This window comes from Salmo salar, chromosome 12, assembly GCF_965601325.2.
Source record: "Salmo salar chromosome 12, fSalSal1, whole genome shotgun sequence".
Lineage (NCBI taxonomy): Eukaryota > Metazoa > Chordata > Actinopteri > Salmoniformes > Salmonidae > Salmo > Salmo salar.
The window spans coordinates 78,131,472-78,148,654 of record NC_138302.1 but is presented as its reverse complement, the minus strand read 5'-3'; the positions used below and the strand labels follow the sequence as shown (position 1 = coordinate 78,148,654).

At 41.4% G+C, this 17,183-nt stretch overlaps 1 protein-coding gene across 2 annotated transcripts in view; it reads left to right on the top strand.

Moving 5' to 3' along the window:
* The window catches only part of LOC106565856 (protein FAM107B), a 48,671-nt gene extending 33,285 nt beyond the window's left edge, over positions 1–15,386 (top strand). For both annotated transcript variants that reach the window (XM_014133454.3, XM_014133455.3), the window contains 2 exons: positions 12,682–12,844; positions 12,952–15,386. In XM_014133454.3, the coding sequence (XP_013988929.1) occupies positions 12,682–12,844; positions 12,952–13,065 (277 nt within the window). In that variant the 3' untranslated portion in view covers positions 13,066–15,386. The remainder of the gene's footprint in view (positions 1–12,681; positions 12,845–12,951) is intronic.
* The last annotated feature ends 1,797 nt before the right edge of the window (positions 15,387–17,183 follow it).

The window sequence follows — 17,183 nt, the reverse complement described above, 5'->3', positions numbered from 1 at the left end:
AAACACTGGAATGGTAGATGTGCAGAAGATGAATGTGCAAGTAGAGATACTGGGGTGAAAAGGAGCAAGATAAATAAATAAATAAATAAATACAGTATGGGGATGAGGTAGGCAGATAGATGGACTGTTTACAGATGGGCTATGTACAGGTGCAGTGATCTGTGAGCTGCTCTGACAACTGGTGCTTAAAGCTAGTGAGGGAGATATGAGTCTCCAGCTTCAGAGATTTTTGCAGTTCGTTCCAGTCATTGGCAGCAGAGAACTGGAAGGAAAGACGACCAAAGGAGGAATTGGCTTTGGGGGTGACCAGTGAGATATACCTGCTGGAGCACGTGTTACGAGTGGGTGCTGCTATGATGACCAGTGAGCTGAGATAAGGTGGGGCTTTACCTAGCAGAGACTTGTAGATAACCTGTAGCCAGTGGGTTTGGCAACGAGTATGAAGCGAGGGCCAACCAACGAGAGCGTACAGGTCGCAATGGTGGGTAGTGTATGGGGCTTTGGTGACAAAACGGATGGCACTGTGATAGACTGCATCCAGTTTGTTGAGTAGAGTGTGTAGGCTATTTTATAGATGACATCACCGAAGTCGAGGATCGGTAGGATGGTCAGTTTTACGAGGGTATATTTGGCAGCATGAGTGAAGGATGCTTTGTTGCAATATAGGAAGCCGATTCTAGATTTAATTTTGGATTGGAGATGCTTAATGTGAGTCTGGAAGGAGAGTTTACAGTCTAAGCAGACACCCAGGTATTTGTAGTTGTCCACGTATTCTAAGTCAGAGCCGTCCAGAGTAGAGATGCTGGAAGGGCGAGCAGGTGCGGGTAGTGATCGATTAAATAGCATGCATTTAGCTTTACTTGCGTTTAAGAGCAGTTGGAGGCCACGGAAGGAGAAGAGTTATTTGGCATTGAAGCTCGTCTGGAGGTTAGTTAACACAGTGTCCAAAGAGGGGCCAGAAGTATACAGAATTGTGTCGTCTGCTAGGAGGTGGATCGGAGAATCACCAGCAGCAAGAGCAACATCATTGATGTATACAGAGAAGAGAGTCGGCCCGAGAATTTAACCCTGTGGCACACCCATAGAGACTACCAGAGGTCCGAACAACAGGTCCTCCGATTTGACACACTGAACTCTATCAGAGAAGTAGTTGGTAAACCAGGCGAGGCAATCATTTGAGAAACCAAGGCTGTCGAGTCTGCCAATAACAATGTGGTGATTGACAGAGTAGAAATCCTTGGCCAGGTCGATGAATACGGCTGCACAGTAATGTCTCTTATCGATGGTGGTTATGATGTTGTTTAGGACCTTGAGCGTGGCTGAGGTGCACCCATGACCAGCTCTGAAACCAGATTGCATAGCGGAGAAGGTACGGTGGGATTTGAAATGGTCGGTAATCTGTTTGTTAACATGGCTTTCGAAGACCTTAGAAAGACAGGGTAGGATAGATATAGGTCTGTAGCAGTTTGGGTCTAGAGTGTCACCCCCTTTGAAGAGGGGGATGACTGCGGCAGCTTTCCAATCTTTGGGAATCTCAGACGATACGAAAGAGAGGTTGAACAGGCTAGTAATAGGGGTTGCAACAATTTCAACAGATAATTTTAGAAAGAGAGGGTCCAGATTGTCTAGCCTGGCTGATTTGTATGGGTCCAGATTTTGCAGCTCTTTCAGAAAATCAGCTATCTGGATTTGGGTGAAGGAGAAATGGTGGGGGCTTTGGCGGGTTGCTGTGGAGGGTGCCGGGCTGTTGACGGGGGTAGGGGTAGCCCGGTGGAAAGCATGGCCAGCCGTAGAGAAATGCTTATTGAAATTCTCAGTGGTAACATTGTTTCCTAGCCTCAGAGCAGTGGGCAGCAGGAAGGAGGTGCTCTTATTCTCCATGAACTTTACAGTATCCCAAAACTTTTTGAGTTAGTACTACAGGATGCAAATTTCTGTTTGAAAAAGCTAGCCTTAGCTTTTCTAACTACCTGTGTATATTTGTTCCTAACTTCCTTGAAAAGTTGCATATCACGGGGGCTATTCGATGCTAATGCAGAACGCCACAGGATGTTTTTGTGCTGGTCAAGGGCAGACAGGTCTGGAGTGAACCAAGGACTGTATCTATTCCTAGTTCCAAATTTTTTGAGTGGGGCATGCTTATTTAAGAAGGCACTTTTAAAGAATAGCCAGGCATCATCTACTGACGGGATGAGGTCAATGTCATTCCAGGATACCCCGGCCAGGTCGATTAGAAAGGCCTGCTCGCAGAAGTGTTTTAGGGAGCGTTTGACAGTGATGAGGGGTGGTCGTTTGGTCGCAGACCCATTACGGATGCAGGCAATGAGGCAGTGATCGCTGAGATCTTGATTGAAAACAGCAGAGGTGTATTTGGAGGGCGAGTTAGTTACATTTACATTACATTTTAGTAATTTAGCAGACGCTCTTATCCAGAGCGACTTACAGTAGTGAACGCATACATTTCATATATTTCATACATTTTGTCTCCGTACTGGTCCCCCGTGGGACAGACCGGGGCAAGTTAGGATGACATCTATGAGGGTGCCCGTGGGGGTGCCCGTGTTTACGGATTTGGGGTTGTACCTGGTAGGTTCATTGATCATTTGTGTGAGATTGAGGGCATCAAGCTTAGATTGTAGGATGGCCGGGGTATTAAGCATGTCCCAGTTTAGGTCACCTAGCAACATGAGCTCTGAAGATAGATGGGGGCAATCAATTCACATATGGTGTCCAGGACACAGCTGGGGGCAGAGGGTGGTCTATAGAAAGCGGCAATGGTGAGAGACTTGTTTCTGGAAAGGTGAATTTTTAGAAGTAGATGCTCGAATTGTTTGGGTACAGACTTGGATAGTAATACAGAACTCTGCAGGCTATCTTTCCAGTAGATTGCAACACCGCCCCCTTTGGCAGTTCTATCTTGGCAGAAAATGTTATAGTTAGCGATGGAGATTTCAGGGTTTTTGGTGGTTTTCCTAAGCCAGGAATCAGACATGGCTAAGACATCCGGGTTGGCAGAGTGTGCTAAAGCAGTGAGTAAAACAAACTTAGGGAGTATGCTTCTAATGTTAACATGCATGAAACCAAGGCTTTTACGGTTACAGAAGTCAACAAATGAGAGCACCTGGGGAGTGGGAGTGGAGTTAGGGACTGCAGGACCTGGATTAACCTCCACATCACCAGAGGAACAGAGGAGAAGTAGGATAAGGGTACGGCTAAAGGCTATACGAACTGGCCGTCTAGCACGTTCGGAACAGAGAGTAAAAGGAGCAGGTTTCTGGGCACGATAGCATAGATTCAAGGCATAGTGTACAGACAAAGGTAAGGTAGGATGTGAGTACATTGGAGGTAAACCTAGTCATTGAGTAATGATGAGAGAGATATAGTCTCTAGAGATGTTTAAACCAGGTGACGTCATCGCATATGTAGGAGGTAGAACAACATGGTTGGTGAAGGCATAGTGAGCAGGGCTAGAGGCTCTACAGTGAAATAAGACAGTAATCACTAACCAGGACAGTAATGGACGAGGCATATTGATAGTAGAGAGAGGCATGCGTAGCCAAGTGAACATATGGGTCCAGTGAGTGGTTGGGCTGACTGGGGACACGCGATTCAGAGAGTTAGCAGGCCGATGCTAACAAGCTAACAGTTAGTAGGCCGGGGCTAAACAAGCTAGCAGTTAGCAGACTGGGGCTGGCAAGCTAGCAGTTAGCAGACCGGGTTAGCAAGCAAGCAGTTGGCAGACCGGGGCTAGCAGTTAGCAGACCGGGGCAGGCAAGCTAGCAGTTAGCAGACCGGGGCAAGCAAGCTAGCAGTTAACAGACCGGGGCTAGCAAGTTAGCCTTTGGGGGACGTCGCGATAGAGGTAAGTCTGTTTTTGCCTCTTCATGCGGTGATGTCGATAGACCAGTCGTGGAATTAGTAGGGTTCCAAGTAGCTCTAGGTAGCTAGTACGCCGCGGTTAGCAGAATGGGCCTTCAGCGGACGTCGCGCCTGAGGGGCCTGTTGGAATCCTTTAGCAGATTATGTCAGTATTCCAGTCGTAGAGGATCGGCGGGGTTCTGTGCCCCGTACCGGCAGTAGAAGGGGTCCGGATATTGTAGCCTAGGAGTGGGCTTCGGTGGTAGCACAGGAGCCCTGGCCGTGCTAGCTTCAGGCTAATTGGTGCTTGCTCCGGGATGGAAACGCTAGCCAGGAGTAGTCACCCGGGATTGCGGTTAGCTAGTTGCGAAGATCCAGATGAAAATGTTCAGAGTTTGCGGTAGGAATCCGGGGAATTGGGGGGGAAAAAAATATAATAATAATAGGTCCGTTATGCTCTGATTTGAGTCACGTTGTTCGAACTGGCGAGAGCTTTCCGAGCTAAAGGTTAGCTGATGACCGCTAGCAATGGTTTGCTGACTGATAGCTGGTAGGTAGTTAGCTGCCTAGCTTCAGTTGAGGGATTCCAAATCCGAAGTAAATAGAAATACTTTAGGAAAAAAAAAGATCCACGCCACATTGGGTGAGGCGGGTTGCAGGAGAGTATTTAGAAGTTGAGGTTTAGGAAAATATTTTTAAAAGATATGTGAAGAAAAAGATGTAAAAAGATATATACAAGTGACACGACAGAACATCGAGAAAGACGTCTGACTGCTATGCCATCTTGGATTCAAGTAGATTATGACTCTTATCGAATATATCCAAATCCTAGTATTGATCTGACAGAGAGAAAGACACAGTACACTAAAACCTGGAGTGTAATTAGTGTGAGAAATGGGAAGAATATAAAACATAGATGTTAATAGATAAATATAGCAGAACATTCAAGTCTAATTTACAGTATCCAATATCTTCCCACATAACAAATACTACAGTTTACTATAGAATACTATAGTACTTAATATAGAATTCTATAGAATTCTGTAGTAAAACTGTAGTACACTGTCGAGTCCTATACTCCACAGTGTAGTATCCCTCAAACATGTAGTGCATACTACAGACTTTTGTAGTATACTGTAGTGTACTATACTACACAGTCTAGTATCCCTCGATCATGTAGTGCTGCTTACTTTAGAATTTTGTAGTATACTGTAGAATACTTTATTACACGCTGTAGTATCCCTCGATTGTGTGGTGCTTACTATAGAATTTAGTAATATACTGGAGAATACTATACACTGTAGTATCCCTATACTACACATTGTAGTATCCCCCTCGATTGTGTAGTGCTTAATATAGAATGTTTTAGTATACTGTAGAATACTATACTACACACTGTGGTATCCCTTGATCACGTAGTGCTTACTTTAGAATGTTTTGATCGATTGGACTGCTAGCCAGCAGCTTTACTGCTAGCTGCTAGCCAGAGGTGGTTACATGTACTTAAGTACATTCTTGGAGGATCTAGTACTTTTCTAGTTACTCTCTGTGGGCTGCACTTGCACTCTTACTCAAGTAATTTCTGAAGGAAGTAACTTACTTTTTACTCCGTTACATTTTACCAAATCACTTCAGTTATTTAGATTTATATTATGATTTAGTCGCTGTCGGATGAAAACCGCGTAACTTCAAATTTGGTGATTTACATTAATATTATTTTTTACATGAATCGATACGATTTGTTCCCCTTTATGGCTGTATGAACGTTTCACAACCCCTTGACCAATGAAATGTATTCAAAATAGTCCATTGGCTTTCGAGGTTGTATGTCAAACCCTGTATCTCAATCATGGCTCTTGAAGTGAAATGCACATCTTCACTCTTGAGGAGATTTTTGTTCGTAGGTTCTTAGCCAGACGCGATCAGAGGTAAGTTGCACTTTATTACCTTCGCCTTTGTAATATTATATATTTTTGGGAAAGATAAATATTTCTTAAATACATTGAAGAAATAAGTAAACCAGAGAATTTAAATAAATTAGGCCCTAATCTATGGATTTCATATGACTGGGAATGCAGATATGTTGGTCACAGATACCTTAAAAAAAGGTAGGGGCATGGATCAGAAAAGCAGTCAGTAGCTGGTGTGAAAACCATTTGCCTCATGCAGCGCAACACATCTCCTTCGCCAAGATTTGATCAGGCTGTTGATTGTGGCCTGTGGAATGTTGTCCCGTGGAATGTTGTCCTATTCCTCTTCAGTGGCTGTGCGAAGTTGCTAGATATTGGCGGGAACTGGAACACGCTGTCATACACGTCGATCCAGAGCATTCCAAACATGCTCAATGGGTGAAATGTCTGATGAGTATGCAAGCCATGGAAGAACTGGGACATTTTCAGCTTCCAGGAATTGTATACTGATCCTTGTGACATGGGGTGGTGCAAACATGAGATGATAGCGACGGATGAATGGCACGGCAATGGTCCTAAGGATCTCGTCACGGTATCTCTGTGCATTCAAATTGCCATCGATAAAATGCAATTGTGTTCATTGTCCGTAGCTTTTGCCTGCCCATACCATAACCCCACTGCCACCATGGGGCACTCTGTTCACAAGGTTGATATCAGCAAACTGCTCGCCTACACGACGCCATACACACTATCTGCCATCTGCCCGGTTCAGTTGAAACCGTGATTCATCCGTGAAGAGCACACTTTACTTGACCACTGAAGTCGGTTACAACGCCAAACTGCAGTCAGGTCAAGACCCTGGTGAGGACGACAAGCATGCAGATGAGTTTCCCTGAGACGGTTCCTGATGGTTTGTGCAGAAATTCTTCAGTTGTGCAAATCCACAGTTTCATCAGCTGTCCGGGTGGCTGGTCAAACAATCCCGCAGGTGAAGAAGCCGGATGTGGAGGTCCTGGGCTGGGGTGGTTACACGTGGTCTGTAGTTGTGAGGCCGGTTGGACGTACTGCCAAATTATGATTATTTATTTATTACTTACATGATTCTTATCGGAATACCTACCTTAATGTTTATTCCATGCTGAAAGGTGTCTGATTTGCATACTAATAACATGATTGATAGTGACATTTCGATATTGTTATTTGACTGTTTTATCACTTACCTGATGCTCTTGATATTTCCTTCTGAGTTAAAAAATTATTAAACATCACACTTGGTGTAAATCTTTTTAGTATGCATTCACCATCACATGTACTTGAAATTGTAGTGAAATACATTTTCATTAATGTTATTAATTTACCTTTTTATGAAATTGAGCACATTGATAGATATTAAGTGATATCTGTGATTAAGTGAACATTGAATAAGACCGTAGTTTAAACTACACACACGCATTCACTTCTGCTTTTCTACAGGCAGGCAGGCAGATACTCAGAGGTAAGCTGGCAGGGTGTCATGCTTTCAATTAAGCATCTATATGTATCTGCTGGGCTTGGGTTGGCACTGCTACTAGTGCTAAGAGGGGTATGGCTATGAGAGTCAAAGCCCAGAACAGGCAATCTGTGTTGGGCACCATGACAGAGAGAGAGCCCTTACAGCGCTGGGAGATCAGCCACACCACTGTGATGGGAGTGCAGGTCATCAACTTGAACAGTCTTTCTCTCTCTTACTGAGTGGTCTCCATTTTCTCTGATTGCTATTTCGCTACCTCTCTCGTTCACTCTCTCACTCTGGATAAGTATTTTTTGTGTCATTGAGCATTGATGTCTGGAAAGTCTGAGGTGGTAGATGAAAGAGGGAAAAAAGCATGGACCACAACACACAGAAAAAAACATGTTTTGTTTCAAATGTCAATGCCGTTCACAATGCTGTGTAGTAAGAAATGACTGTCTATTGATTTTAGAACAGTGAGAAGGTATAGAGGAGTCAGAGGTCCCAGAGTATGTCATGAATAGGCCTATGGATGACAGCAACCAGAAAGTAATATAGTGGACTCAAATATCAGCCCTTTCACTGTGCTATTCTTGTCCTGTGCTTGGCGATCAAACTATACCTTCTGCAGATTTTTGGGGAAATGGGATTGTAGTCTATTGGTAGTGTGTTTCTTTCATAAACTATCTACAGTACACAGGCTACTGCTATACACTGTGTGTGTGTGTGTGTGTGTGTGTGTGTGTGTGTGTGTGTGTGTGTGTGTGTGTGTGTGTGTGTGTGTGTGTGTGTGTGTGTGTGTGTGTGTGTGTGTGTGTGTGTGTGTGTGTGTGTGTGTGTGTGTGTGTGTGTACACCACTCTGACTTATTTGATGAGCAGAGACAAAATTAACAAAAACACTAATCACACCTCAATAGCAGCCCTCCCTCTCTCTACCACCAACAAAAAAACGGTGACTGCACCTCCCTAAGGGGGCTAAAGGCACTACGTGAATTGAATTAGCAGTCTCAAAGAGGAGAGGTGAGAGGAGAGTTACAAAGAGAGCTCAACAGTTTCTATCTTATCCTGAGTATAATGGCATTTCACTCCGAAGAGGTCTGATGTGAGATATTGGGGGGAGATATTGAATGAATTCTTGATGAGTTTTAGAGGCCATATGCAGTGATTGAATAAACTCAAAGTTGATTAACAATTGAGAAGGATGGTTTTCTTCCTTTCTGATAAAACAAAACAAGGGTCCCACCACCAAACCTCAGCGGTGTGCTTCCTGCTGTCTTTTTCTGTCTAATAAGAAAACAGGCTCCTAATTAATCTGGCATCACCATAGAGATTCAGAGACAAACACCGGTCTGTGGATCACAAGTCCCGTAGCCCTTGTTAGGACTACAGGAGCATTTATGAGCAGGGAAATAAGCTTTACTTCTATGCAATTGTTATTTGCTAAAATGCAACATAATCCTTCCGCATTTTATTTTTATCATATTAATGTAATTGAATCCTGAAGAAAAAAAAATCAATGGGTGAGCAGTGGTGTGTATTTATGGGTGTCAAGAGGACCCAGGTTTCCCCAAAAATGTGACCAAGAATAAAAAATTAAAAAAAAAACACAATAATTGATTTAATCTCTCTGAGTTTGATAAATGTCCATCAAATCGCAAGAGGCTGAATATACAGTATCTCACCGGAAAAAGCATCCGAACTAACAAAACAGCGCCCCCACCGTCTCAGTATGTGTAGCCTATCTAGCTGACGCTGTCAGGTCAAAAAGGGTATGACACTGTTGTCAGCAAGCATTTGGCCTCCCTTGATAAAAAATATATAAAATATAGCTAATCAGCGTTGAGCTCAGCTGAGTGAGCTCAGCTGTGAATAGTCCTGGCACACCAAAAAAAAGGGAAGCCAGTTTGGATTTGGCTTCACACCAATCACATTACATCTGAAGCCAAACGTCATTGACAGAAAAAAACTTTAATTGTTGCGTCACGTTGTGTTGCTGTGGCTAGCTAGCTAGCTAAAACCGTCCCTTTCTTATATTAGCCAGGAATATATATAGGGATTTGGACTTGTGGTTTTACCTAATTCTCCATACCAGCCAATGATTTATAACACAGATTCTGATCAAACCATAAATTCATACATTGTGCCCCTGGCCAGAGAGGATGGAAGTGCAACATGTGGTTAGATGTAGTAGGCTAATGTTACCTAGCTGGGCTGGCGCATCGTTGCCCATGAAAGGCAGTTAGGCTAGTGAGCAAGCATAGGAAAACAAAAACTAAAAGTGTGTACTGTGTGACAGAGTTATAGACCGTTTAGCAGTGGTGTAAAGTACTTAAGTTAAAATACTTTAAAGTACCACTTAAGTAGTTTTTTGGGGGTATCTGTACTTTACTTTAATATTTCTATTTTTGACCATTTTTACTTTTACTTCACTACATTTCTAAATAAAATAATGTACTTTTACACCATTCATTTTCCCTGACACCCAAAAGTACTCGTTACATTTTCTATGCTTGGCAGGACAGGAAAATGGTCAAATTCACGCACTTATCAAGAGAACATCCCTGGTCATTCATATTGCCTCTGATCTGGCGTACTCACTAAACACAAATGCTTAGTTTGTAAATGATGTCTGAGTGTTGGAGTGTTCCCCTGGCTATCCGTAAATACATTTTAAAAAAAAGAAAATGGTGCCGCCTGGTTTGCTTAATATAAGGAATTTGTAATGATTTATACTTTTACTTTGACTTTTGACACTTATTTTAGCAATTACATTTACTTTTGATACTTAAGTATATTTAAAACCAAATACTTTTAGACTTTTACTCAAGAAGTATTTTACGGGGTGACTTTCACTTTTACTTGAGTCATTTTCTATTAAGATATCTTTACTTTTACTCAAGTATAACAATTGGGTACTTTTTCCACCACTGCCATTTAGGCAACATAAAAGAAGAGGATGGCGTTGGCATTTCTCTACAAGTAGGCAGAGTCAACATGTTTTTTCTTTGCACGAACACACACACACACACACACACACACGCCCACACACACACACACACACACACACACACACACACACACACACACACACACCACACACACACACAGAGAGAGCGAGAAATCAGTAACATGGACAGCCACATCATATTTAGCTTACGTTGATTGGAGTAAATCGTTTTTGGTATCTTTTAGTTGTAACTGTATTAGACTAAGCATAGGTGATTAGATGATGTTGAAATGTTGTAATGGTGCTGGAAGAGTGGCGGCAGCTCCTGTTTTTCTTTGCAACTTGCGGTAACGCTCTGCGTTTCTAAATCAATTGTTATTTAGTAGTCCGAAAATGTCGGAAACATTAACTTACTCGACCATGCTGGATGTCACGTAACTGTTTGTGGACTTCACAGGACAGATGTTGCTCTCTGGTTTTGTCATGAAACAAAGGTGTGGATGAATTTATTCTGCTCACTGTGTCTTCTTATTGTCTCAGCCTTAGGCCTATACAGTTGAAATCGGAAGTTAACATACACTTATCTTGGAGTCATTAAAACTTGTTTTTCAACCACTCCACAAATTTCTTGTTAACAAACTACAGTTTTGGCAAGTCGGTTAGGGCATCTACTTTGTGCATGACACAAGTAATTTTTCCAACAATTGTTTACAGACAGATTGTTTCACTTATAATTCACTGTATCACAATTCCAGTGGGTCAAAAGTTTACATACACTAAGTTGACTGTGCCTTTAAACAGCTTAGAAAACTCCAGAAAATGATGTCATGGCTTTAGAAGTTTCTGATAGGCTAATTGACATCATTTGAGTCAATTGGAGGTGTACCTGTGGATGTATTTCAAGGCCTCTTTGCTTGACATCATGAGAAAATTTAAAGAAATCAGCGAAGAAATCAGCGAAGAAATTGTAGATCTCCACAAGTCTGGTTCATCCTTGGGAGCAATTTCCAAATGCCTGAAGGTACCACGTTCATCTGTACAAACAATAGTACGCAAGTATAAACACCATGGGACCACTCAGCTGTCATACCGCTCAGGAAGGAGATGCGTTCTGTCTCCTAGAGACGAACGTACTTTGGTGCGAAAAGTGCAAATAAATCCCAGAACAACAGCAAAGGACCTTGTGAAGATGCTGTAGGAAACAGGTACAAAAGTATCTATATCCTCAGTAAAACGAGTCCTATATCGACATAACCTGAAAGGCCGCTCAGCAAGGAAGAAGCCACTGTTCCAAAACCGCCATAAAAAAGCCAGACTAAGGTTTGCAACTGCACATGGGGACAAAGATCGTACTTTTTGGAGAAATGTCTTCTGGTCTGATGAAACAAAAATAGAACTGTTTGGCCATAATGACAATTGTTATGTTTGGAGGAAAATGGGGGAGGCTTGCAAGCCGAAGAACACCATCCCAACTGTGAAGCACGGGGGTGGCAGCATCATGTATGTGGCAACATCATGTTGTGGGGGTGCTTTGCTGCAGGAGGGACTGGTGCACTTCACAAAATAGATGGTCTCATGAGGGAGGAAAATGATGTGTATATATTGAAGCAACATCTCAAGACATCAGTCAGGAAGTTAAAGCTTGGTCGCAAATGGGTCTTCCAAATGGACAATGACCCCAAACATACTTCCAAAGTTGTGGCAAAATGGCTTAAGGACAACAAAGTCAAGGTATTGGAGTAGCCATCACAAAGCCCTGACCTTAATCCCATAGAAAATGTGTGGGCAGAACTGAAAAAGTGTGTGCGAGCAAGGAGGCCTACAAACCTGACTCAGTTACACCAGCTCTGTCAGGAGGAATGGGCCAAATTTCACCCAAATGATTGTGGGAAGCTTGTGGAAGGCTACCCGAAACGTTTGACCCAAGTTAAACAATTTAAAGGCATTGCTACCAAATACTAATTGAGTGTATATAAACTTCTGACCCACTGGGAATGTGATGAAAGAAATAAAAGCTGAAAGAAATCATTCTCTCTACTATTATTCTGACATTTCACATTCTTAAAATAAAGTGGTGATCCTAATTTACCTAAGACAGGGGATTTTTACTAGGATTAAATGTCAGGAATTGTGAAAAACTGAGTTTAAATGTATTTGGCCAAGGTGTATGTAAACTTCCGACTTCAACTGTATATCAGGTTGTCAAGGCATATGAACTAACAGGATACAGCAAACAACACAATTATCACAACACATAGGTTATAATATGGCTTTTTTTCCTGACTTTTCTTCTCCAGTGATTTTACCCACACACCACTACTTTGGGTGAGGAAAGGATATTGTATGAGAGAGCAAAATCAGAACATAACATTTAGTATGATTAGAGTTCCCTCTGCTGGAGACAAGAGGAAAACACTGAAGTTAAATTAAAATGCAGATGACCTTAGTAAATACCTTCTCTCTCTTGGTCTCTCAGGAGTGGCGGTGTTGGGATGGAGTCTAAGCCGGAGCTGCAGCGTGTCTTGGAGGCCAGGAAGAGGGAACAGATCATCAAGCAGAGGAAGGAGGAAGATGAGGCCAGAAAGAAGATCTCCCCTCTGGAACAAGAGCTCCTCAAGAGGAAGGAGAAGCTAGAAGAGGTAGGAGAGATCATCAATCGGTCAATACAATTATATTGCTATAGAGCTTTTTACAATTTCATCTAATCGAAATTGATTGAATAAACTCCCTTTTGTTTCTGATTCAGCTGGAGAAGGAGCAGGGAAAAAAAGAGGAGACCGTGAGAGCCCCAGAGTTTGTCAAGGTCAAGGAGAACTTGAGACGGACGTCCTTTCACAATAATGGAGAGAAAGAGGTGTAGGGACAAACCGGTCCAAGTATACCGTTGAGTTGGAATCTGCTGGAGTTTGTACACTTGTGTGTATTATGCGCGTGAGTGGACACAGGACAGCTGTGTTGTGTTGCTCTGACTGCACAACTCAAGACAACAGCAAGGAACTTCTACCTACAAGGACTGGTCGGCAAGCCATGACACAATGCCTTCACTAACCCACTCAGAGCAGAGACACAGCGGGAGAGACAGAGAGAGACAGAGATGGAAGGGTGACTCTGCAATGGGCTACTGTTACAGGGATAGGTCAAACTGTATCTGTGATATCTCAATCCAGAGTAACTGACATGAGAGTGAGTGTTAGGGTCAAAAAGGACAACCTGGACTTGGGGGTAGACGTAACATGGTAAACATAATTCCGGGACACTCCAAATAGTATGATATGTTACGTTTCGTATGGTATGAATTAATTTGTGGATGTCCATCATCCATTTTGTATGATATATTGCGAATGACAATTCATACGATATGTTACGGATTGCAATTTGTACAATATGTTAAGAATTTGCTAAACATATGATATGATACGAATTCCAATTTGTTGTCGCTAACGTTAGCTAGGTGGCTAGCGTTAACTAGGCTAACGGTTAGGGTTAGGGGTTAAGGATAAGCTTAGGAGTTAGGTTAAAGGGTTAGGGGAAGGGTTAGCTAACATGCTAAGTAGTTGCAAAGTAGCTAAAAAGTAGTAAATACTTGCAAAGTTGTTAATTAGCTCAAATGCTAAATGTTGCCCGTGATGAGATTTGAATACACAACCTTTGGGTTGCTAGACATTCGTGTTATACGCCTACTCATGCATCCCGACCAACCACCATACCTTTGTTTTTACCTTAAGTAACCTTCTGTCTTATGTAACCATACCAAACATAATATATCATACTAGTGTCAAATTTACGTTTACTATGTTACTTCTAGTCTATAAGACCAGGCTGAAGAAGAGGGGAGAAGCTATTCACTAGTGGATGTAGTGTTCCGTACTGCAATGACTCTAGAAACAAGGACACGTAAGATGTTAAGAGACAAAGCCAAAGTTGGTTGTTTTTCTCAAGTGTGTCACAAAGCAGTGGTTACTTTTCTTCTTAGGCTATGTATATCCAATAGTAATTCTCTAGGTTACAGTATAAGAAGCACACTGTACCTGCACACACAATCAGTACAGATTGTTAACAGTAAACAATCAAATGTTCCTCCTACTAATGGCATTTATCTGCAATTCAAGGTCACATGTCTCAATGTGAAATCTCTCACTGAGAAAGAACCTATCCCTAACAGTGCCTTCCTAGCTCTAGCTGCATGTCATCCTAATCAAAAAGTTCAAACCAAGGAACGCTATCTTTCTGAAATGGTGGTGCGTGTAACGCTTATACCAACGGCATACTATCAAACCACATGATCTGAGGAATCAGATAGAGTATTTGTACAGTATGTAGGTGAGTGTGAGTGGTTGAGTGAATGCATGTTGCAGACACAAGAGACTGACACTGATATGGTGGTCCTTTGTAGCTCAGTTGGTAGAGCATGGCGCGTGTAACGCCAGGGTAGTTTGATTCCTGGGACCACCCATACGTAAAATGTATGCGCGTGTGAGATTGTATAAAAGCATCTGCTAAATGGCATACGTTATATTATAGATGTAGATTTTTCTCTAACCCCATTTCACAATTTTTTTGTAACATATACATGTTTTGAAAAGGGTTATTTATGTTTTGTGCTTAAGGTCTGAGACCAGGTAGATATTCTCACATTTGTAATTGTATCACAGCGCTTTTTAAATAGTATTATGTAGCGATACAAAATAAAATACAATCATTTGAATCTTATTTCAATAAGGCACTTTAGAACATTGAAATTATGTATCTGAACATTATTTTACTGATCAATTATGCATTTGTCATTTTTTTAAAGTCTTTAATATGTTTTTATCCTGATTGCATATAGATGGCCATTTGTATTTTGGTGTTTTTTGCACCAAATATTGTTCTACTTGTATGAAATATCTGCCTTTACTGACTCCTGAAGCCACTTAATATGTTTAATATTATAAAGCTGTACATGTTATAAACATGAATACATTCTTTCTCATTTCTTTTTCAGTCTCTTCATTGCATAGAAGCATGACTATATTAATGTATGAATATTTCAATAGCTTTCACAATGACAGAATGATTGTTATGAATAACAAAGGTTTGTACTTCAAATTACTATGGTACATGTTTGAGAAGAGAGGTAACAAAGAGCTGGAGAAAATTGTATTCCTTTCTAAGAAAATAAATAAAAGGACAAACACTGCATTGATAGTTGCACTGTGACCTTTCATTTGGTCTGATAATTTCTGGATCATTCCACAAAAATAGTGGATTTTATGTTGCCCGCCTTAACCACTTGGAAAATCACTTAAAAAGGTCAGATAATAACACAAAATATATGTTTTTGTTTTAATTTAAGTGTATTATTGTTAATAAAACATATGTAAGACAGTTACATTGCAAAACATTATTGTATACATCGTAGAACAGGGTTTCCCAAACTCGGTCCTGGGCCCCGCCTGGGTGTACGTCTGTTTTGGTTTTTGCCCCAGCACTACACAGCTGATTAAAATAATCAAAGCTTGATAATTCATTGGTTATTTGAATCAGCTGTGTAGTGATAGGACAAAAAACAAAACGTACACCCAGGTGGGGCCCCAGGACAGAGTTTGGGAAACCCTGTCATAGAACACGGTCAGTATCATGAAAATGGCTTGTCCCTCGGGTAATGAGTCGTGGTTTAGTGACATTTTATTGAGTTAAAATATATTGTTTTATGTCATAATACAAAGGAAAGTATCATAGTTATTTAGTGGATTACTTGAAAAACTAAAAGATCAACTAAATATTGTAATTCATTTACAGGGAATAGCTGTCTCTCAATTTCATGCAACTGGTGTTACCCTATTATAAAAACAGCCATTTAAGAAAAATGTAACATCCTTTCCAACTAATTCCTGGGTCAAAGGTTCATTGAAGATGGGGCTGTGTAAGGGGTGCGTAACTGGTGGCAGGGAAGTCAGACACAGGAGAGCAGAACTTGGTAATAGCCGGAGCAGTTTAATAGTAAAACCAACGGCATACGAAATACAAAATATGGGCACGATAACCCGACGCGCACCAGTCAAACAAATGTGCACAAGCACTTACAATAAACAATACCACACAAAGACATGGGGGGAACAGAGGGTTAAATACACAACACATAATGAGGGAAATGAAAACCTGGTGTGTGGGAAAACAAGACAAAACAAATGGAAAATGAAAAATGGATCGGCGATGGCTAGAAGACCGGCGACGTCGACCTCCGAACACCGCCCGAACAAGGAGAGGCATCGACTTCGGCAGAAGTCGTGACAGGCTGTTATGAAAAGCACATGGTGAGTTTGCACTCTCTCTTCATATGTTAGCAATTTGATAATTAATTTGGTAATTCCATGCGAAGCATTAAGATGTGTCACTGGTATTACACAGTTTATACTAAATGGAACAGGAAATTTGATTAAAATAATTTATCAAATCACATGATTAAGTCATTTATTTACAATTTAAGAAGTGCGGTTTGAACAACTGTGACCGCCATCTTAGATATTCTATATTTTCTGCATATTTGTCACTGGTGTTACCATTACTGGTGTTACTGTCCCTGCTGGATGTAATAGAATAGTCTGAAGATACTGTCAATGGTGCTATTATAGAAAAATGTGTTTTGTTTAAAGTAAATTATTACTAATAAAAACAAATCTCAATATTATTGTCATGACGTTGGCCTGTGGGTAAGGTTTATGACCCCCCCATAAATACCTTTCTCCCTTCCCCTCTCTCTCTGACCCTACTGAAGGACTTTTGAATAGCCTTTGTTAAATATAGAGAGTCAGGGAACATCAAACAAGTCGGGGGAAAGGAAGCATATTTCGGTAATAGAACCAGTTGGAAATATACCAGGTACTTAATGAGTATGGATGACAGTTCGGTTGTCATCTGAGACATTATGACTGATGACCGGACGACATAAACTGTACCAGGGAAAGTCTACACATTCTAGTTATCAGATCCACATGG